This window comes from Lonchura striata, chromosome 5 (assembly GCF_046129695.1).
Source record: "Lonchura striata isolate bLonStr1 chromosome 5, bLonStr1.mat, whole genome shotgun sequence".
In the NCBI taxonomy this organism is placed as follows: Eukaryota; Metazoa; Chordata; class Aves; order Passeriformes; family Estrildidae; genus Lonchura; species Lonchura striata.
Window position 1 is genome coordinate 12,415,144 of NC_134607.1, and position 23,815 is coordinate 12,438,958.

Below are 23,815 nucleotides of genomic sequence, written 5' to 3' on the forward strand. Positions count from 1 at the left end.
TGTTCTCTGGTAGACTACTTAGGAAATGCCTTCTGGTTTGCATTAGCAGTGGAACAGACAGCGGGGAGACAGCAGAGCACAGCCCTGAATCATCAGCATTGCCATGGCCACACTCTCCCAGTGCCTTGCTGCCATGCTCTGCTTTCAGAGGCATGTGAGACACTGTTTCCCTTTATCCCTTGTGATGGGCAGAAGCAATAGACAAAATACAGCACAGCAAGAGGTGTGTGTACTTTCTGGTTTACTCTTGCATAGACAGCAAGTGCTAGAAGGCTTGAAAGCATTAAAAGTAGAAGCAGGCTGTTCTTATTTATTCTCAAGCTGCTATATTGTTATAGAGAAGGAATCAGCATAAAGTCTGACTGATTCTGTGAAATCAAAACTTGCCTACTTACACCTATGAAAGTTTGATCAGGAGAATGCTGTTTAAATCCACAGTGTCATGTGCAAGATGCCAACAGTTGTTAAACTATTTTTGCTTCCTCTGGGATTACTTTTTTTTTTTTTTTTTTGATTATAATTGTCATTATCATCAGTCTGACTAACCAGTTTCACGGCTTTCTGTAATTTAATTTATTTTTCAAAAACTTAACCTGGTAGCTAACACAACTTACAGGGTGCTCAAATGAAGGATATTTTAATAATAAAGAGGGTTGAGGTGTGCACAGTGCAATGAGTTTATTTAGGGGTAAGCGATTGAGTGAATGCCCTTGCTTTTGAAGTGAAGGGAGTGAGGAAACAGGTAAAATTCAAACTGTGTGCAAACACTCCCTTCAGCTCTGCTGAGGTATCTCATTCCTGAATGATCATTTTCCCCTTGGTCCAGTTACAGGCCCCTCACATCAGTATTTCAGTTCTGATCTCCAGCAGTCCCTGCTGTTCCTCATGTGGTTCCCTGCCAATGTTTTACCACAGCCCACATAAGTGAAAGTCGCTAGTGTCATGGAAAGCACTTCTGGATTTATGTATAAAAATATTTTAGAATTACTGCTCTTTTTGAGTTCTTTAGGAACCCTACCAACCCACTGCAATTTTCTGCCTCACCTACGTGATGGGGAAAGGATTTTATTTAAACAGAGGGAGCTAATGACAAAACTCCTTTCCCTGGTTTGTTTTTTCTATTATTTTTTTCTGGTCTGGATTTTTCCCAAGGTGAAGAGGGTGAACTCTGGAAATAATTAATCCATGGGATTTGTTCATGGTGTATAAAAATTTCAAAAATCATTTGCTATATAAAAATGATTTCCTAATTGATTCTGTCAGAAAGGAACTGAGTGAGACAGCTCTGTCAAAATAGCCAGAATCTCTTTTAGCTCCTCACGTATATTTTTCTGGTTTATATGGAGAAAATTATGAAGGTTAGAGTCAAATCTTTTTTTTTTTTTTATCTAAAGAATACTGAGCCTGTCCTTGAGTTTTTGTGTGGGGGTCTTCTGAAGAAACCAAATATCTCCGTGTATCAGTGAACTGAGCTGAACTGAACTGAGGTCAAGATGTGTCTTTTTGAGAACTTTCTTCTGTTTCCATTTAAAATAATGAAGGGAAGACATCAGTGATGAATTGCTCTGAATTTGGGAAAGCTGAGCACATTCTGAGCCAAATTCATGCCTCATAAAACTCCACTGCATTCAGTGGTTACAATATTATTGTTGAACCCTTGTGTTTGTTGCCAAACAAACACAAATGGTCTGAGCAAGAAGGCATAATTCAACTTGGCATGCAAATACTTCCAGACTGTATCACTCACTATCTTAGTTTATTTTCATATCTCCTAGTGTAAGATATTTAGCTATTGAGGCAAAATACCCTGTCTGGCAATATCTATAATAAAACCCAGATACAGGGAGGTATACAAAGATTTGTCAGGTCCTTTTGAAATAATTGCTTTTTAACAAACACATGTGCTTACACAATCTTTGGCCCCATCTTCTCCTGTGCAGTGGTAGTTTGGGAAGTAGGTTTTGTTGGGTAGCACAGTTGCAACTGTATGTAACAAAGTTTACATGGAAAATAATTTTACATGTGGAAAATAATTTTCCACACTCACATGACAGATGTGGTTGATAGGAGATAAAGCACTATCTGCACTGTGTTTCCAAACATATTTGTGATGTCCAAATTGAGGTTTTGAGGAGGTGTTCGGTGGTGCTTTGGGTTTCTGCCTGGATTTTTTTCAGAGTTCCTTCTTTATTTGTTTTGTGCAGGATTTACAATGAACACTCACGGTGCGTAGACCAGGCTGGCAAGCTAGATCATTTCTCAAATTACTTAATTCCTTGGAAGATTTCAGATTTATTCCACCTACCCTTCTTTGTAGCACTTTTAATACAAAAACACTGTCATTTTTACCTCATGTTGTTTACTTTGACCCCTGAGATTAGTTGTCAGTTCTATTTAATTTTCTTCTTGATGTAGCTGTACTTCCAGGGAGTTGTTGGTTTTTTTTTTTTTTTTCTTTTTCTCTCAGATATTTAGAGATTTAGGGGTAAGTTAAGAAAAAATACTGAGTTATTTGATTGCAAAATGAAGACCACATACCAGCATCACTCTGCCCTTTACGGGTCTGTAGCAGATTTATACACACAGACTGTGTGCAAACAAGGCAGGCAGGCTGACAGTGGGGAATGACAGCAGTCCTGCCAGTGCCAAATGTATATATGGCATTTTATATTGCCCTTGCTGTATCAAAAAATTATATTTCCTCCCTTTTTTTTTAAAGATAACTGCTGTTGATCCATGATCAACCTCCACATTGATGTGTTGCTCTGACGAGTAAGCCAAGTTGTGTAAGGAAATAACTTCTACAAGGTCGACTGATGCAGTTGCAAAAACAGGCAGGCTTTTAAGGGTGTCAGTGAGACTTTCTTTCAAAATGGCAGCTGCAGGTTTTTAAAGTAGAAATTTAGAAGGTATTCTCTGAAATTAGTAAAGTACTTGGTTCTGAAAAAGAAAAGTGGTTGCTTCCTTCAGAGACAAAAATGGATTGTTAGGAGGGAGAAAGGTGACCAGGTTATTAACCCTTCTGCCTGGGGAAAGCATAATTTAAAGCTGATGATTGTGGTGAACTGCACATTGATTAAACTCACTCTTTATTCTGCAGATGTCTGTGGACATTGCTGGTTTTCTTTTCCAAATAACCACCTATGTATTTCTCGCATATTTCCAGTAGACACTGCTGGTTATATATAGATACTTAAAAGCAGAGACTTAGCATATAAAACTTGAAATTCAGCTACCCATATTTCACTTGACCATTGTCCAGCAACAGTAGGACTACCATTGGAGAAGCAGTTTCATTTCAATCTAAAGCTTTTTTGCCCCAATGACTTGTACAACTACGGTTAGATTCACATTTATCATAGTCAAAGATTTTTTTTAAATGTATGAAATCTCAAAAAACCTGAAGATTTTGCTTTCAAGTTGAATTCGGAATATGTTCACACATATCTTTATTAGCTGGTTGAGTTGGTTTGGTTGTCAGGCATTTCACATTTCTGCCTCAGAGCTGTAGTGATAGCCTTTTTTAGTGAAATGTTGTCAAACTTAGCTGGCCATTAGCAATATTCTGAAGTTGAAAGTACATTAAGCAGACTTCATTCCATGCATTGATGAGGATGGCCAAAACCTATCAGGGCAATTAATGAATGAGGGCTGCTTCAAAGGATATCCCTGGGTTTGGTCTGTTTACCCACTGTTTTCCTAGAAAGCTCTGCAGCTCTGAGCTGATGATGAGAACACAATGTGGGTTATGAACCCAGCACTTCCATGCTTTTCCACTTAGCAAATGCTCTTACACCCTCTTGAGATAAGGCAGGGGCAGCTGTGCTGTGTGGGAAGTGCAGTGCCTCTTGCTCAGTGACCATTCAGATGAGATAGGACAGGAAGGCAGATATGAGGGCACTTCTCCTGACTGCCAGCCTTTCATGGATCCCAAGTGAGGGGAATGATTGCTCTGTGAACAGCTTTAGGAGGGCTGCTGGTTAAGAACTTTCACACGCCTCATTTGGCCTCTCTCCAGCTCGAGGTAAAAGGGGGAAGGGTGCAGGAGGAATGTGCTTCGAAAGGGGATTTATCCCTGAGCAGTCAAATTCAGCTGTTGTATGAAAATTTTCCATTCTTACTTGCTAGATTGCTCTGCTTTCTCTTCATCAAGGAGGGTTTCTGTTCACAAAGAATACCTGGGAAAGTTATCTAGACAGATTATTTTCAGATTGGAATCTGCAGAGAATACAAGGCAGCTGCTACATTGATTGGACTAATTATTAGACATTGACTATTACATTTTTATAAAACAGTATTTTCTTAAGATGTGATAATCCATTATTTTACCCTCTATGGGCAAACCAATAGTAAGAAAGATAGAAAAAAACATCTGTTAAATTAGAAACATCACTGGTTTTCACCTGCACTGGCAATACACTTTCAGATCATAATCTTGGTAATAGATGTTGTATGAAATCAGGGTACATAGTGCAAATTCAGTAAATAACCAAAGCTGATGGATATACTTGACTAAAGACAGTTTTGCTTGGTGATGGAAGTAAAATGTAACTGTGTTGATTCTATTATAATATCCCTTGCTATTGCCCTGTATACAGGACAGCAGAGTATTCTGTTGTGCTGCAGTTTGCAATCACAGAATCACGGACTGGTCAGGCTGGAAGCGACCACAGTGGGTCATCAGGTCCAGCGCCCCTGCTCGAGCAGGGCCATCCCAGAGCATGAGACACAGGATTGTATCCAGACAGTGCCAGAATATCCCCAGTGAGGGAGACTCCACACCCTCTCTGGACAATCTGTTCCAGTGCTTGGTCACTGGCACAGTAAAGTTCTTTCTCATGTTCAAGTGGAACTTCTGCACATCAGTTTCTGCCCATGGCCTCTTGTTCTATTGTCTGGTACCACCAAAAACCTGGCTCCATCCTCTGACACTCTCCCTTCAGGACATTGATAAGGTCCCCTTCTCAAGGCTGAACAGGCCCAGCTCCCTCAGCCTGTCCTCATAAGAGAGACGCTCCAGTCCCCTCACCATTTTTGTTGCTCTTCACTGGCTCCTCTTCAGGAGCTCCATGTCCCTTCTGTCCTGAAGAACTGGACACAGCACTCCAGATGTGGCCTCACTAGGGCAGAGCAGATGGGCAGGATCACTTCCCTTGACTTGCTGTAAATGCTCTTCCTAATACAGCCCAGGCTACTCTTGGCCACAGACACACTGCCAGCTCATGGACAGCTTGTTCCCAGCAGGTTAGCCCCAGCCTGTGATGGTACATGGGATTATTCCTCCCTGCACTTGTCTTTGCAGAATTGCTGACACTTCTTCCCTGCCCTTCTCTCCAACCTATTGAGGTCCTTCTGAAGGGACACAGCTCTCTGGGGTACTGGCCACTCCTGCCAGCTTTGTGTCATCAGTGAACTTGCTGAGGACACATCTGCCCCTTCATCCAAGTCATTGGTGAATAAGTTAATACTGGCCCCAGTACTGACCCTTGGAGAATACCACTAGTGACAAGCCTCCAGCTAGACCCAGTGACACTAACTAGAACCCCCTGGGATCTGCCCTTCAGCCACTTGTCCATCCACCTCCTTGTCCATTCATCCCATCCTGATACAATGAGGCATTATTTTCAGATGTGTGTTTATATATGCAAACAGAGGGTGCCCCAGGGCTGCACAGGTTTTTACTGAAGCACATGAGCTCAGGCTCTCTTGTGCAGGTTTCTTGCCTGTCTGCTCTCCTGTGGCTGCCTGGGGGTGTGACTGCACCCTGATGTGCTGGTGTGGGCTGCTGAGCTTGGCAGCACACAGAGCCTGACATTAGTTAGCTGCTTAGCCATGCTTCTTAGATCCTCACACTCTACAGAAACTAATCCATGTAAAACAGTGTTAGAAACAAAATAAGTGAGCCCTGACAGCCTTAGTAAAAGGGGTCAAAGCCAGAGTCTTTGTTGAAAGTAATGCCAGCACCCTGTTTTGTTGACTCAGAGATTATCTCAGTCCTTATTCGTTAGCAGGGTCAGAGGTGTCCTATTGAAAAGATATCCCCAGCCCACTAACAAAGAGCAGGTGCAGCCTCTGCCTGGGAACATGAATAGAAGTTGCTCAGACTTTGGCAAGGCTTCCCAGCTCTCCCTGCCCAGCACCTCATTTTATGGAAAGGAGGCCCTAAGACCAGTTCTTCCCTAATTTTTCATCTAAGCTGCAAACCTTAGAGATTTCCAATAGCGCAGTTTTGAATATGTGCCCACAAACATCTAGAAAAAATGAAGCAGTATTCTTGTGGAAGGTCACAGCAAAGGATGCTTGGTAGGCATTTATGCACTTGAGCTCTATATTTTTGTAAAAAAATGAGAAATTATTCTTCAGATACTTTTTATGGGAACTGGATAACTCTAGTTTGGATTGCATTGAGGAACAATGTTTCGATTCAGAGTGGGTAAAGTATAATGAAATAAAATAGTACTTTAATAAAGTCCTTTGATTTCGGTTTTTTAGTTTGTTATATAGATATATATATATATAGATACAGATATTATAAATATAGATAGTTTTTTAGTTTGTCTGGCTTGTTTAATAAAAGTCATTGCCTTTTCAAAACTATAGAAGACTATAACTTAACTATGTAAAACATAAAAATTAAATTTTAACTTTGTGATGAAGGTATGTCTCTATGCAATTTCTACAGTAGAGAGGCAATCATCTTAGAATTGTTGAGTTTTGGTGTAATTTGAAATATTCTCTTTAGAACATATTCATTGCATACTTAATTTACAATGAAATGTTTGTTGGCAAAACGAGCTAAAAATCTATATTGACGTTGCTTTTGGACAAGTTGTGGACAGACACCTTTTATCAGATTTTTTTTTTTTTTTATAAGTAACTAAACCAAAGTACTGTTGGATAATCAGTAGAGTTAATGCATTCAGTTTAATGTTGTTTCACTTTCCACCCATATCATCATTATTTCCCAGTCTAATCACATAGCTGTCATCATTGCACCCTTTCCCATTGTCCTTGGTTTCTTTCTAGATGTTCGATGCATTATGGACCAGGAGTACAAGGGAAAGAGTTTTCATATTTCTTTCACTGTGAAGTTGGACAAGATTGTAACTTACAGGCTGATCTTTGCCTTCATCACTGCTTGGGTCTCAGGCTGTTCTCAGAGTCTGTGCTCTCTTATTTCAGATAATTCAGCCCCTCTTAGAACTTGACCAGAACCGCAGCAAGTTGAAGTTGTACATCGGCCATCTGACAGCCCTGTGCCACGACCGTGACCCCCTGATCCTGCGTGGGCTCACCCCGCCTGCCTCCTACCACCTGGATGATGACCAGGCAGCTTGGGAGAAGGAGCTGCACAAGATGACCCAGGAGCAGGTGAGTTTGTGGGCTCCACCTCTGAACAAGGACCTGAACTTGCTCATTTAGGCTTTAGTGATGTGCCACACCAAAACGTGGTGAAACCATGTTGTTAGTGGTGAAAGCTGAAGACGAACTCTTCAGCTGATAAAAGGAGTCAATAATTTTTTTAAGCATTGCCATTTAGTATTTATTATGGAATTTCATCTGCTCTTTTATCTATACTTGGGGCCATGCATTTCCACACTCATGAGAAATCAAATTGCAAGATACCACTTTTGCCATGTTTTAACTGTTAACAAATTTTAACTGCTCTCTATAATTCAATATATTCATCAAGATGTAAATCTTACTTTAATTATATAAACCATTTATATTTTAATTGACATTTTTATGAGTCTATTTATATAAATGAATGCAGTGTTCTTACCTGCTGTTACAGAACATTCTGCCAGTAATTTCTACTGCTTATCCACATTACCTTCATACCTAAATCAAGATTGGACTCAGTGTGCTGGATGTGATATACCCATGCTTATATACACACACACAGTTAACTTCAGAAACCCAACTGTATATTTCCAGGAGTTACGGAATACAGAACTGAAAGAGTTTAAATAAGAGTTTGTCAGATCAAGTCTCCACAAGAGGCTGTCAATCTAGTTATAAATCATTTACTGAAATAATCTTCCTTTCTCCCAGCTCTTGTAATGTCTTGCCTTCCTTAATGCCTTCATTGGCTTTTTTTCCCCTCTTGTTTCTGGACTATAATTCACCATTCCCTACAACGTTTTTTCTAACTTATTCCTATTTCTCTTTTCAATTTTCTTTATTCTTCTAGTCCTATATTACTGAATGTGTTTGTTGTTTTTTTTTTTTTTAAGTTATACTACAAGGAACTTGTACCAGAACTAAATTGACTAGTTTTGTCTTTTTAACCCTGACTTTGGATTATAATGCCAAACTCTTTATACCAACTCTGCCAAACTTTATACCAAACTCTATCCAGTGTGCATGCAAGCTAATGTAAGGCCTACACAGTTAAAACGGGATTTGTGGTGAGCATATGTTGAGCCTATCTTGAACATTCAACTCTGGTTTTCTTCCTTTGTGATTTTAAAACTAATTTCCTGGAACTTCTGACTCAAGACTGAATTTTGATTCAAAAATTGGAGAGAGCAGTGAAATTGCAGGAAACCATCAGGAGCATGTCTGAAAATCCAAAAGCAGCAGCCCTCTGGAAATAAATACGCCTGTAACAGGGCTGAGATGGTACATGACAGTCATGCTCTCTTTCTGTACCTGTCTTCATACTTTCACTGATTCAGCACGTGCTGTGTGCCTCCCTCAGTATCTCATTTAGCTCTTATAGGTGTGACACATTCCTTTTCCTTTCAGAGCCTCCTGGCTTCTGTAATCACTCATACAGGATTAAAATTTCTTCAGTTTTATGCATGCCATCCTCCTCTCTTAAAGCCTTACAGCTCCTATGGTATAAATCAAAGCATGAGGCATATTATTTTGAACCACCTTGTCTGGCAGATTGGGATGAAGCAGTGGGTGACAAAACCTGTAGCATGTTTGGGAGGCACCTCTGAAAATGAGAGTGGATATGGGCAAATTTTGCCCATCACTGAAATAAATTGCCTCATTAATTATTGCTATGGTGGTCTTCATATATAATCAGGATCTGTGGGGACAGGTCGTATTTACTATTTGATCAAGAGATGTGGGTAAAGAAAATACAAAAAGCTTTCTTTGTCAAGTTCTTCTGAAGAGTAGGCCCAAAAAGTATTATTTCCCATTAAAACTTTGCTAGTCCATTAGTAACATCTATGGGTTACACAGTAAAGAAAACAATGTGAGAAATTGTGAGAAAAGGGAATTACCTAAGTTGTTCTGGAAAGAGAAAATAATTATTTTTCTATCCTCTCACATTATTGTCTTAATTCTATACTGCTGTCACCACAGTTGTTTAAAGTTACTTCTCCATTCACGATTCTCAAGCATAAATAATGTCAACTAAAATAAAATGTAGCTGTCTCTTCTGCTTTCCCATACTCACTCAGATGGTATTTAAGAAGCTTCATTTGCAAAACACAAACTAATGGTATACTTCAATTTACAAAGCAGACTTTTAATTTAAGCCATGGAGCTTTTCTGTTTCTAGCTGCAGAATTTCTTTTGTGCTTAAAGTATTCCCATGGGGGGTGGGAATCAGTTCTCCAGATTTGCAGAAGCACATCGCAGAATACCCATTTTGCATCTTTGGAATTTTAATGAGTTTTGTAAATTACCTCAAATCCAGTGCATTAAATTTACTCCTGTCTCTTCTAATATGATCTTCTGTAGATTATGCTTTACAAGCCTCAGTGGGAAAAAATTAATCCCCTTGGATGTTAAGAAGTGCTAACATGATTAGGGAGGATACATTTAACCAACACCAATAATATTTAAGCATGATGCCAATGTATCCACTTCTCACCAATGAGATTGCCTAGTTTGGTTTGGTTGCTTTGGGTTTTTTTTATAAATAGTTAAGAATCCATTTTCCTACTACCGGTTTTGGAGCTGTTCTTTTCCTCTGCAGCAACTTTTATTGACAAAGGTTGGTTTGCTATGTTTCATCATAGCCAAGATACTTGGTAGATCTTTCATCCCTGCTGGGGAGGTTCAGGTACAAACAGCAGAAATTTTCTGTGGCTTCTTTTGGTAGATACAACTGGTATATGAAGTAGATTTCACCTTCTCACTCTTCCAGTGCACCAACGGTGACCCACAGTAACTAATGTACAAATAGTTCTTGGAAGAGTATCTGCCAGCATCAACACTATGTATCTAAGGGGAATTTGTTGCCACATAAATAATTTTGTAGTCTCAAACTTTGACTGATAATTGGTGCCTCTTATCCATAATAGTGTCTTGACACTACCATTAAGTTCAGTGATAGTCCTTAGTGACTTCAGCTGACTGCAGAATATGCTGAATTGGAAAGGACCCACAAGGATCATCGAGTCCAATTCTCTGTACAAGCCATTCCCAAAAATCACAGCAGGTGCCTGAGAGCATTATCCAAACACTTCTTGAACTCCATCAGGCTTGGGGCTGTGACCACATCCCTGGGGAAGATTGATTGTAATCAAGCTGTGCGGCCAAGATACTTTATCATTCTTTGTTGGCATTTTATCAAAGACATTGTGTAGGCTGACTTATTGTAGTAAAATTTTGGTCCATTTGTAATGAAGAACTGAAGCCAGTACTTATGAGTATATGGTGTCTCAAAACATATTCTAAAATAATATATTAGATTAAGTTGTGCACAGTAAAGGATCTATAGAGCTCAGAACCATGTCATTAAATTATTCCTGTGGTGGAAAATGTCCCTTTAAGTCAGTTCTAACCCAGTCCCCAAATAAGCTACCCAGTACTGTTTCTGGAACTGTCATCCTTCAACCAGTTCATGTCCTGTTTGACTTTTCTTATTAAAAAATTGAAGTTACCAGAAGGAAAGAGTAATGTTCCAAGTCTTGACACTCAGAAATAAAAATTCCTTTCATTCATTATAAATAATTGCATTATCCTAGCAATTTCTATGAAATACCATATTTTCTTTCACTTTGTCCTAGAGGTATCATTATGTTAATATCTTTGAGCTCTGTCAAACGACTGCTTTGGTTCACATTTCAGATAGTTGCCTGTAAGTGTGGGATTTTAGTCCTTTATGAAAGGAAATGGCATTAAGAACATAATTATATGGTCCACACTTTTATTTATAGTTTGGGTTTTGTTTTGCTTTTATCTGTAGAAAAAAAAAGAATGGAATAGAAACTGGAATTTGCTGAAAAGCCTCACTTTAGTGTGTCAGAGGTGGTGCACTGCACTGGGGTTAAGAGTCAGCAGTGTGAGAAAGTAAAATGAGCCAAAAAACCAGAGCAACTAGATATTAGAAGTAGGCAGCAGTATTAGATTTGTTAATAGCTTAAGGACTATCAGCAGTGTGTCTTAGCACCTCAAATCCATCTGTAAATATGCAGAACCTTGTATTACAGAGAATTTCTTATTTTCAATAGGTCCTGTACTAATATTTGAAAAAATATTTCTTCCAACAGAAGAGCTATACAATTAAAATAATTTTATTAACCCTAGGAGTAGGAGGCATTTTCCCCCCTGGCTCCCTGCCATCAAAGGCTCTTTCTAGCCATCTAGTCGTGCCCTGCATGTCCTGGCTCCCTCAGGCTGCTGGGGGTCCTGCCAGTTTCTGCTGGCCCTTAAGCACCAGTTTGTTTTCTGCACACTCAACCCCTCCCTCCTCCTCCAGAGATGTTTCTGGCATCATTTGCATTGTGACCTGGGCTTCAGCAGCAGTCTTGGAGACCTGGGCAGGTACATTTCCATCAGAGGCTCTCAGAAGTCCCCTGCTGTGGGAGCTTGTCTCACCCCACTGCCAAGTGTTGCACCCGTGGCTGCTTTGCTGGGAGTTACAGAGAAAGGCACTTCTGAAAATTCTTTATGATCATCATAGAGTCTTTGTTGTGCAGGAAGGTTGTCTTCCCTTTCCCTGTGGAAGCTTCAGCCAAAGCACAGACCTTCTAGGGATTCCTGCTTGCTACTCCTCTCCCAAGAAATCAGGAATGCCTTTTCTGCTCAGCTGCCCAAAGCAGAGGAAGGAAAAAGGTGATAATGTCACTTCACTGTAGCAGTCACAATGTGCTGTGTCAGCTAAATAGTCATGGCTTGGTTCCAAGGAGTAACATTTACCTTGCACTTAATTCACTTTTTGGCCTCCACAGAGCAATGGGAAGCTTTTTGTACAAAAGGACACCAAACTTCATACCTGTAGCTGTCGAATTTAATTTTAAAACTGCATCTTTGATTGTTAAATTCTGTAAATATTCAACACATATTTTGATTTGTTATACCATCAGTATTGCAAGTAGGATAAACTGTACTCTAAAGTACAAATAGTCATTTATAAACATCCTATGTACTTCTTTGTTCAGATTCTGCTTGTGTTCTTCTGTGTCATCTAAGAGGAATTACTCAACTTACTCAGTTTCTGTAAAGAAATTACTCTGCTATGATTTGCATTTAGTCATTCTAAATTACTGTGTTACTTCAGAGTTTACCCTTGTCTTCCTTCTCTGACTGCTCTTCTATTAGCTTGGTATCTTCCCCCACTTGATTTATGTCATTTATTTTTAATTTGTAATCTTAGGGGAATGCATAATGTATCTTAAAGTTAAACAGTCCACTTCTGGTCTCTGTTAGAAATTAGAAGTAATAATTGCAACAATTTATATCCTTCTTCATGTGCAAATCTATTTCCTGAGTTTGGCTGAGAAAGCAATGGATATGGGAATTCTCCAGAATTGTTACATTTTAAAGTATTTTAAACTTTTATATGTAATGGTTTGGGTGAGGATGAGAACAGTGTCATAGTTCTTAAACACTGGTTAAAATCACAAGTATTATCTGTAAGTTAGCTATGTCTATGATGCCATGACATCATTCATTTTTATTTGTCCATGAAATTGCTAATATTAATTACAATATGTATTCTCAATCAGGAACATTAACAACTCCTAACTTGAAATGAGATATAAAAGGAAAAATACCAATTTCAGGACATCATCAAGCATTTTATGTGTGTGTGGTGTGTCAGAAAATGACAGTGGTATTTAAAAAGACAAGACTGTTTCATTTGAAATCTTACTTTAATTTTTAAATGCATATTTTTTTAAGTATTTTGAAAGAGCTAACATAAACTCCAAATTTCCAGATAGAGCAGAAATCCTTAAGGGTTTAAATTAAAAATTTTTCTTCTTTTGTTTTTTGAAATTTGTCAGACTGGATGTCCATACTCATAAACCTTTCTTTTGGCTCTTTTATAGATACATAGTTGAGAAATAATCGTTTATATGTAATTAGCTCTCACTGCATCAAACACACGTATTATACACTGGTTTGTCTGGGTAGAGCAAAAGCTCTTGACCATTTGCCTGAGCTACAGTGAGTTTAACTTGAGACAAACAAAGGTTTAGATTTAATCAGTGTAATTTCTTATTGATGCTTACTTTTGTTATTTAAGCTCTAAATGTATTTTTCAAACTAACCATAACCTGATCCAGAAACACTTGAACTTTGGAGAAACTTAATTTTATATCCTAGTATTGTATCCTTATAGAAGTTCTCCACTAACTTTCTTTTCGTACTGCTCTACAAGCTCTTCATATTCTGTATTCAGGTTTACTGTCCATAGCCCAAGATGAGATACCAGTTTATCTTTGTTTGCCCTTTTTTATGTGGAATTGTTAATGAGACAAAAACCACACTGGGGAGTATCAGTAAGTTTTTAAAGAACCTTAGCTTAATTATGCCTTAATTATGGAAAAAGCAGAAGCCACAAAGGTTCTGCAGAGCAGCAGCACCATTCACCCAGTTTACATATAAAACTATAGCATCCTATTTCTTAACTATGAAGTTATCTTCATATGAATCATTCATATGACTCTGAATGTCTACTAATCTTTAAATAAGCTCTGAAATATTTTGGAACAGAGAACCTAAATTCATGGTGAGTTGTTAAGGATTTTTTTTCAGTGATGGAGTTTAACTATAAATGGAAAATTATTCCTATCATGACTTGCTCTAAACACAGGAAAGAAGGCAGCAGTGCTGAAAAGTGTATGAATCTATTGCTGATTATCTGCAACCTTTCTTTCCCCTGAGATGCTGAAGGACATTTCTGTTCTTCTGTCCAAAGATAAATACTATTAAGCACTTCTGGGGTCCTTGCTGTCGTTTTCTTTCTGAGCTGTCTATTCTTACTTGTCATCAACTAGACAAAAAACATTCCTGGCTTTGCCCTCTCATTTTTGGTGATTTCTATGAGGCAAGTATGTGAATCTCCTCATGTCCTCAACTGAAAATTGAGGACAAAACAAAGGATTGTTCAAAAAAGGATTGTTCACATTTCTTTATTTTCATAGAAAACTGGCGTGGGGAGGATAACACCGTGTCAGCTTGCATTCACAAGAAAAAAAAAAAAATCTAGGAAACCAGGAGCAGAACAGATATTAATACTTTTAGAGAAATTTCCCTAAAATTTGGACTTCCAGACATTGGGGTGAATCCAGTTATGGCACTGGGAACTGGATGCTCCCCTTGCTTGATGGAGCACTGATGTGTGCTGCCGAGAAGAGTGACGTCAGTGGAGATCCCAGGTCTGGAAATGCTGCCACCAGCCACAGAGTCACTTCAGATGTCTTTGTTGAAGTAGGAATCACATTATTAAATCTAGCTGTTCTGAAGCTAGCAAACTCAGCTCAAGGCTATCATTGCTGTTTTTCCAAAGGCATTTCATCACACACATCTGCCAGCCAGCTGTGTAGACTTTCTGTCTGTGCTAATTTGTAAAGTATTGTTGCTGGCCTTCAGCATTCAGAGCCATCTCTTTTTGGGCTCTTGATGGTCAAAAACTCTCTTCTTGGAAATATTTTCTTCCTCTGGTTAAGTTGGTTGCTTTTGTTTGGTTGCATTTGATTTATTAGCTTTGGTGTCACTTTGTTTTATTGGGCTAATCTTGATTTTATAAGGCATCTTATAAATACATAAATGCTGACTTGTAGAGCAAGAAACTGAGACTTCACTGATGTTGAAGTATTGCCCCACTGAAGACAACATCCTGCAGGATTCTCCTTTGTCCACCAGCTCTCTTTCAGTTTTGAAGTTCAGTCTCTTGCAGGTGCTTTTATATTTAATATAATTGCTTTGTCCTTCACCTTGAAGATTTGGCTGAAAGGTCAAAGGAAGAGGGGTGCTGGCTGGGCAAGTGGTGGTGGTGCAGGACTTCTGCTTTCCCTGCTAACACTGCCCTCTCCTGGTTTTCCTGCTGTGGACTGAGAGCTCAGGACCCTTGCAGGTGCCAGATAAGAAAAGGAGAAAGATAATGCTGGCTGTTTCTCCTGTTGCTTGCTCTCTCGCAACTCCATGGCTTCCCATCCTTCTGACGGATGGCACCCTGCAATCTTTGTGCTGGCCCAAGAGGCACAAGGCAGCCCTGTCTCAGAGTTCTGGGCTCAGAGCATTCCCAGGAATGCAGCAGTGGTGGGGTGGTTTGCAGGCTGCTGTACCTGGGGCTGCCTGCGTCGCTGGGATCTCAGCAGGCTCACAACCCCAGACTCAGAAGCAGTCCCTGAATCCCAGTCCCCTGGCTTTTAATATCCAGCACCACTCCTGGCTGCTTGTTCTGACTCTCTCAATCCTGCTTGCTGACTGGACCTTTCCTAGGCTTATGACTAATGCCTCTGCCAGGCTGCTGGAACCAGGCTAATCACCCATCCACAGCCTGCCATTCCTGAGCCATTATGGGTTACTGCTGAGCCCCCCCTTTCTCCCAAGAGCCTTACCCGAGCCCAGAGTGCTCCCCTCCCTCTCTTTTCCCCACTTCCCAGCTCATGTCACTCCACAGAGCAGGATCAGGTTGCCTTTGCATTGTGATTCTTGGCAGGAGCCCCTCTCGGGTTCCTATGGCTGTTCTGTGAGTGCAGCAGCCAGTAGGAACAAAGCACATAAGAACACATTAAACTAACATTCAGCATGCAAAGCCCCAATAATTTACTATATGCTACCCTGCCTAGTAAAGGGAACAGTGTAGCATGCTTGCCTTTTTAATTTCCTTTCTCACACTTTTGTCTACAGAAGCTGCACCATAACTTTCTTAAAAAAGCATTTTTATTCCATAGTTGTTCTTAGGCTGTTTGTTTTTAAGCAGTGTTTCTTGCAGAAACAGTCTGCTGTGCTTTGCTTGATACCATCACTAAACAGAGACATGCTGTTGTATCTGATTAGAATTTTAATTACAGAAATCTAACCTTTGCCACTACATTGTGCTCTTAAAGTGGTAAAATGATCCCTGCTGTGCTGCTGCCTGATAGTTCTTTCTTTTTAAAACTTGCATTGAGCAGTGTTACAGAAGTGCCAAACACAGATCAACAAATTTGTATACTGATGAACAGTTATCCCTTCAGGCATGAAAAATGCCAGTTTGACATTCTTTCCATGTCTTGTATTAACATAGTAGAGTTCCAATAAAAATACTAATCAGTATTTAGAACTAACAGATAATATTACATTTTTTTAAAACACACAAAATGTAAAAGAAGGTTCAAAGAAGATAGTTACTCGCAGCAGCTCGAAGTGACTGAGAACTTTGGCGAAATAAACTTCAGAATCCATCTTAAGTGTATGTACCTGCTACATATCTGCTTGTCTTATATTCGTAGGGAATATACTTCATTAGAAGAAAATCCTATCACTAAAAAAATAAAAGAGCTTTTTTGGTATATAGTACAGGGCAGGGCTGTCTGCTTGAAAGGTTATCCAATGTATCTATACATATCATCTGATCTAGTAAGAGATGCTGCTTCTCCTTGTTCTCTGAGGTCCTTAGACCACTGTGAGTACAGCAATCCCTAAAATGCTTGCACAAATTACAGACTTCCTTGGGATTTTGCACAGTTCGCAGGCCAGCATGGACTTTATCAATTGCTGGGCAACTAAGCAGGTTACTGAAGGCAGATGTTTCCTGCTCTTTATTAAGGCTCTGTGGGCCCCTAAATCTGGCAATGGCATTAGGCGCAAAGCTAAAAGCTGTGTTTGAATATGTTGTGTGACATGGTTTGGGAACCACTTGTTGGATAAACTGTTTATAAACTGTAGACAGAGTGAATAATATAAAGTTTGAAATTCTGTGTCCCATTCTGAGCCAATTATAGGGATTTGAAGAACGAATGACCCAACAGGAAATGCTGAGTTAGTAAACAAAAATCATGTATGTTGCACTGCAATTGTGTGTAGTCATCTTCTGACTGAGTTAGGAAAGGGAGTTTCTGAAAATTAGTAATTCTTTGGGAAAAATAGAATTCTGGTTAACTTCGGGTGCATTATGTATAATTATGTGACATTCCTATTGATTTCATAACAGGAATAATTCTCAAGTAATAACCTATGAAACATCCCATTATTCAAGAATAAAAGTCAAACTATTTAAAGCAATACATTAGCAAGCTGCTGTATTGCTCCTGGAATATGGTTGCCTTCAGGAAAACATTCTACAGAGGAAGTTTTTTCTTATATTTATCATAGAACTATGTATTCAGGAGTAGTTAAGTCATGTGGACATGGTGTTTACTGGGAAGGTGACAAGCCTGCTCCTGTAGAATGAAAAAGTGAAATAAGGAGGATGGAGAGCATTCAGATCCAGATGAGGGGGTCACCAAGGGAAAATGCAGCTGCTGAAGTGCCCGGCATGTGTCACCTCTGTTAGTTCCCTTCCTTAAAGTGGTGGTGTGGCCAAGCCTGCTGGGCAGGGCTGTCACACAGTGAGCACATTTCAGAGCAGGGGCTGACCATGTCTACATGTGTTCCTGCAGCTGCACGACGAGCTGGAGAAGGGGGAGAGGGAGAGCTTGGAGCTGCAGGAGTTCGCCAATGCCATCTTGCAGCAGATCGCGGATCACTGCCCTGACATCCTGGAGCAGGTCGTCAACGCCCTCGAGGAGTCCTCGTGACCTCGGCCACCAGGCCACAGAGCAGCACACAAGCCCAGGCAGTCCACGGAGCCATGGGAGTGGAGAGCAGTTTGAAAGACAGAACATGCAATAGAAACTTCTGGTGCACCTTTGACAAAGAAAACAAAGGCCAAAAAAAAAAAAAAAAAACAACCAAACCCTTTTAAAAACTACATGCTCTCTAGGTTCTTCCAGTCTATGATTAATCAGCCATTTTTGTATTCATCTTCTCACTGCCTTTCTACTTTAGAATCCAATTCCCCATTGACTTTCTTGGTGTGACTTTTGGATACAGCTAAGCAGAGCTCTTCCATGTCTACTGAGCAAAGAAGAGGGGATTCACTGAACACAAGAAGCTCTAGTTCTCCATGAGGTTGCAAGAGAGTAGCCCTCACTTTTCATTAATATATTGCTTTTCCTTCTTATCTTCTTTCCTCCTTCCTATTTTTTTTTTTCATGAAAGCTGAAAGCCTGAATTTCATAGTGCTAAAACCAAACCTGAGTGTGGTCTGATTATGGCTCATGCTGGCCAGCATCAGCTAGCTCAGGTCTTGCTGCCTGTCTCAATGCTTCTTATGTTCTTAAGTAACGGAGTGAGAAAAGGAAAGTTTCCCTCCTTGCTCCTGTTAGTCATTTCATCTAGCAGCTGGGAAAAAAGGTAGGCATACTGGTACTTTCTGTTTACTTAACTTGGAATTTTATTGTTCACTGGTCTGACTCTGAATTGCTAGGTGGGGCAGTTTTTGAGGTAACTGTTTTCATCTTTTGATTTTTAGGGGGTTTTAGATGAGGTTTCTCATCATATGTCTATGTCCCCTAAGTTCTTACTTTATGGAAGGCTCTCTCGCTTCAAGCAGGTGTGGTCAACAGGTCAGTTCCCAGCTTTAACTTGTATAGTTTGTCCAGTTTTTCAGGCCATGACTTTGTGAACACTGACTGTCATCAGAATAGTCTTAAGCATTCTGTAAATGAGAAATTTGCATCATTTAGCTTAAAAGTATAATTTTAAAGCTAAGTTAGGTAACCAGTAACATATTTCTTACTATAATTATAATTTAATTTATTTTGGTTTAGCTTACATTGATGAGGAATGAGTTTGAGTTCAGAGCAATAACCCTTATGAAGAGGAGCATCTCTGCTGGAGTGGCACCCAGCTGAGTAGATAGGTGTAAAACCACAGCTTTACTTAAACCAGTGCAATTCTTCTGTATATATGAGAGGCCTTAGTTTTATTCCCATCCACCTCTGACACTCATTACAGCTCCTGCTGATAGGTAATATGATCTGAAATCCCAGATCAGTTTGTCATTGTGGTAGCAAGTCAGAAATCCTATTTCCTGAGTAGGACTTGGATGTTCATTCTTGGACTATAGATTAATGGGGAGACACGTTTTTTCCCAGCTGCCAGTGGTTGTGTGTGTCTGGGGGCATCTGCAGGACAGAGCCCTGTAACATGTCCCCATCTGCTCCTTAAAGGAGCTGCTCCCTTTGACTGCCTCATATTAATTCAGACCGAGGGGAAAGCAAAAGAGACCAAATCACACAGCAGTAGAAGATACCTTGGTTTTCTAGTCAATAGCTAATTATTAATCTTCTCAGTAAACCTCCCATTCAGAGCCTGCAATTTAATTCCATATAGTTTACTACATTTTGAGTTTAATCACTAAGCTGTTTTGCTAAGGAAAATATTTTCAAGAAAGTTGCATTTCTTACATCTTTCAGATCCACAGCCTGTAGGTCTTTCACACCTTGTTTTTATCTTTAGAAGTGACCAATTGCTTCCAACAGAAAGGAGATCAGCAAAAGTTTGAGTAAGGGAAGATGTATCCTGTAGTTTTTGTCCAAACAAGCACTGAAAATTGGGCAAAACTGAAACCTTACGTACCTGCAGATTCTATTGAAAACTAGCTAATTTAAAATAAATCACATCCCCATTGATTCTACTGTAGTAATTCAGCAGAAGGAGCTACATTCATAGCCAGGGTGTCTAGGAAGAAGTAAGTCTGAAGAGAAGAGACAAATCACTCCTTTTTCAACTTCGGAATTGCCAGTGCTTTGCAAATCAGTAGAACTAGCTTTAGTTCTTCCTGTAATAGCAGCCTGTGTCTGAAGCTTTTTCTGTGTGTCCCGTGTGAGGGGAGTCATGGGAAGCTGAATGTGTGGAAGGCGGGAATGCCGGAAGGCTGGCAGACAGTGACTGTCCACACTGCTGGGCCGTGCCTCATCCCAGAACCACCTCTTTGCTCCCATCCTTTGAGTCAGCATGTTTCGATAGGAGCTGTTGTTTTGAAATCTTTCCTCTTGCATTTTCTTCATCACCCCTAATTACTCACTCAAGGAATTTAATGCCGCCTGTAAAAGCATCAGAGCCATCAGCCCAGCATCATCGGCCACTGCCACCCCTCCTGACTCTCTCATTAACTTATATGGTCAAATCTCCAGCTGCCCTGCTTCCCTGCTGTAAAACAATCCTTCCTCTGTGAGAAGCTGTGGAATTTCCCTTATTGATGGTTCAAATGGCTCCTGCTTGTAAACCTCTTACTGAGATGTTCCTTGATAGTGTTTCTGCTGGAGGCAGGGGGAGGGGATGGGAGCGAGGGGCGATCACTTCAGGCTGTTATTTCAATTCCCTGGCTTTACTGCCTTGCCCACACATCGCAGGGAAATGCTGCTGCTTCTTCAGCATCTCTAACTCAGCTTGTGGCTGCATTTCTATAGTCCAAAGTGCCCCAACCAAAGGCCTGGTGCTGTCACAGCAGCATGTGCAGGATCTGTGGATCAGCAGCTGGGTGAAGCTCACTGTTTACACATCTCCTGGCCTCTTCCTAGGGAGGATTTGTCAAGCCTGGCTGGTTTTCACGCTGGCCATTTGGTCCTTTATCTGCCAGCCACACACCTGCTGTTCTTTCCATCTGAATTGTTGGGCCCTGGCACTTTTTCTCGTTAACCACTGTTATCTCCTAGGTCTTGTAGGCTTCCCATCTTAAAGATTGATCTTAGACCTCTGTAAAGTGCTTTCAGGGAGGGAGCAGATCTCATTTAGGAAGAGTCTTGATCCGATTTGATCTCCGTTTAACTATTTCAGGTGACCTCTCTGATCCTGTGTCGACAGAGATCCTGTGAATAGCTTGAGGAACTCTGGTGTTTGGGAGGTACTTCTGGCCACAATTTAATGCTGAATGTGACCACTGAAAGCTTTTTCTTTTCACTTGTATGGAGTGCTACACCATTGGCCTTAAGGCAACAAAGGGATTTTATTCTCATAAGCCATCATGGAATTGCATATGGGAGAAGGGCCCATATGTGGCATACCCTGCAATGCTCATCCACTTGCCTAACCCACCACTGCTCTTTTAAGATCTTATTCCTAAGTGTCAGCAGCCAGGCAGATGCAGACAGTTTCCTACCACAGTGGTCCTGCAGTGCAGCAGCTCTAGGAAATCAGGTCTGTGTCCCTTCCCAGGGACCCTGGGGAAATTTGCTTTGTCTTCTCCTGTTGAATGAAGTTCCATTTGCTACAGGAGCTGTGAAAGTTCTAACTGTTTTAATATTACGTTTTTCTTCTGAGTTGTCATTTGCAGAGAAACTGAGAGATGTAAGGACTCAAGGAGCTGTTTGTAGAAAATTAAGTAGGTAATTTTGGCAGGATTTGGGCTAAAAAATAACTGAAGCCTCTGAAGCCCATGTACACTGTAAAAGCTGACACTGCAACCACACTTGTTCATGATATCCACGAGTCCAAGTCCATATTTTCCTCTGAATAAAACCTCATGTAAAACACTAAAAGGACATAAAACTAGAATTGCAGGGTGAGGACATCAGCACTGTTTGCCATTGGAAGAAAAATTACCTGGCATGCTCCCAGATGAAGCTCTAAGCTTCTCTAAGTATTCTCTTTGGTTTTGACTGCCTTTAACCAGCTTTCATTCCAGAGAATGCCAAACCCTCTTTGGAATATCCAGTTTTTGCCAAGTCCTGGGGTCGGAAGGTGAAGGTCTGACGTGATGCACGGAACCGCATGCACCGTTTCTCGTTGCACGGCTGGAATATGCCTTCTCTAGAAAATTTCCTGGTACTTCAGGGCTCTGAAATTTGCACAAGGGAGCAGAGATGTCATAAATCTTGTAGAGATAACCCTGGTTGTTGAACCAAAGGGGCACCTCTTTTCATTTGCCCTGTAATTCCCATCCGTTCTGCTGCTAGTGCTCAGTTTATTGGGAAATTTTTACATCTGATGAGAGTTGACAGGGTTAAGTCCCCACTCCTGTACTAATTGCCAATTGCTGCCACTGCAGGGGTCTTTACAAAGGATGTAGAGTCATGCACTGATACAATTTTAAAGCAAAATTGTCGTTACATACAATAACACGTATATCCCTCAAATGACTCCAGTGAAATGCTAAAGGGAAGGAGAACAATCAAGGCATCTGATACTGAAAGGAAGCCTCTCCTCGGCTCAGCACCTGCAGTGGAAGAGGGACACAAAGAGGCCGTGGAAGGCTGTGGATGACCAGCGCTGCCCCAGTGGAGCTGGCGGGGTGGGAGGGCCATCAGGGGCATCGTGCCTGGCAAGGCCAACTCTGCTGACCTCTCTCATCTGCGTGGTGAGGAAGAGGAGTGTCAGGGGTTTTTTTTAAAACAAAACGATGTTTTTAATTGTTTTTTTCCACAGAAATGGAAGGAACCTTGCGCAACAGCAGATCCTTCTGAACAAAATGGCTGTATCCGCTGACTATTTTTAAAACAAAAGAAAAAAAAGAGAAAAACTGTTTCAAAACTTTTTAGTGTCAAAAGCATAAACTCAGAAATCCTGACTTTTTCCAGTGTGTGTGGTGAGTGCTGTAACCCTGTCATCAGTATCTCCCCTGACTTTTTCAGGGGTGTTTTTTTCCTGTTTTGTTTTCTGCTTGTCGATATTGTCTGTGTGGTCCTAAGGCTGGGGCAGTTACCAACAATGTGTGTCTATTGTCGGTTTGAAACAAAAGATAGTAGTAGAACTGAAAAAGATGTGTTTTTAAAAATATATTAAAATAAATTTCATTAAAAGGAGTTCAAGTAAAGAAGCAACAAAGCCATGACTCCTCCTCTCAGGATTGTACGGAAAAGGATTCGTGGGCTTATAATTATAACCAGTTGCCTTTCACAGGCTTTTGAGGTCCAAGGCAGCTTGGCCTCTTAGGAGATGTTACAAACCCTGTATAAATTCCTGCTTTCCCAGGTTTATACTGTACCTATGTAAGACAGAAATGGGCAGAATGAAACAGTATTTTGTAAGTCAATCTTTTCTGGTAACAGTTATTAACACCAGGTGTCCCCTAAGATGGGAATCACTGATGTGAATGGGCCAAATGCTTTTGCCCAATTTTCTGTTTTCTTCATCCCACCCTTGATGCCGGGGACATGAGCAAGTGTAGATCAACTAGTGCAGATAGTTGTGTGTAGGTTCATTATCAAAGTTGTATTTCCTTGCCTCTGGTGTTGGTCATGTACCCAAGCACATTATGGGGCAGGAAAGGACCAGCAGCCACTTTCTGCTCTGGTTGCATCAAAGACTTTCATTGCTTGAAAGGAACATCATGAGACTAAACTGGTGGGTAAAGTTAACAAAAAAAAAAAAAAAAAAAAAAAAAAGCCCTGACAAATTCTTTACCTGTGAACATAGGTAAAGAATTTCATTAAGTGATGTATTTTTATTATCAAACTTAACCATATGCTGTTTGTCCCCATTTTGCAAGCTTAGTTCAGATCTTGAAAATCAAGTCAATGTAGTTTGCTTTTAAATAGATATTCCCATTAGCCTCTTGGTGCTTTGATAGGGCTTTTTGTTCAAAACATTGGTTTCTTTCACTTGGAAACTGGCAAAAGATGGATCTATTGGTCATGTATACTCT

The 23,815-nt window shown here is 40.3% G+C and overlaps 1 protein-coding gene across 8 annotated transcripts in view; it reads left to right on the forward strand.

Moving 5' to 3' along the window:
• ERC1 (ELKS/RAB6-interacting/CAST family member 1) overlaps positions 1-23,556 on the forward strand; it is a 275,266-nt gene extending 251,710 nt beyond the window's left edge. For 5 of the 8 annotated variants that reach the window (XM_077783294.1, XM_077783296.1, XM_077783297.1 and 2 more), the window contains one exon: positions 7,183-7,280. Coding sequence is in view for 3 of the 8 variants with exons in the window: in XM_077783291.1 (XP_077639417.1) it covers positions 7,183-7,371; positions 17,787-17,924 (327 nt within the window). In the remaining 5 variants the exon portion in view is untranslated. Of the gene's footprint in view, positions 1-7,182; positions 7,372-17,786 lie in introns of those variants that run through there. The other 3 variants (XM_077783291.1, XM_077783292.1, XM_077783293.1) reach the window with 1 other exon arrangement.
• Positions 23,557-23,815: the final 259 nt, after the last annotated feature.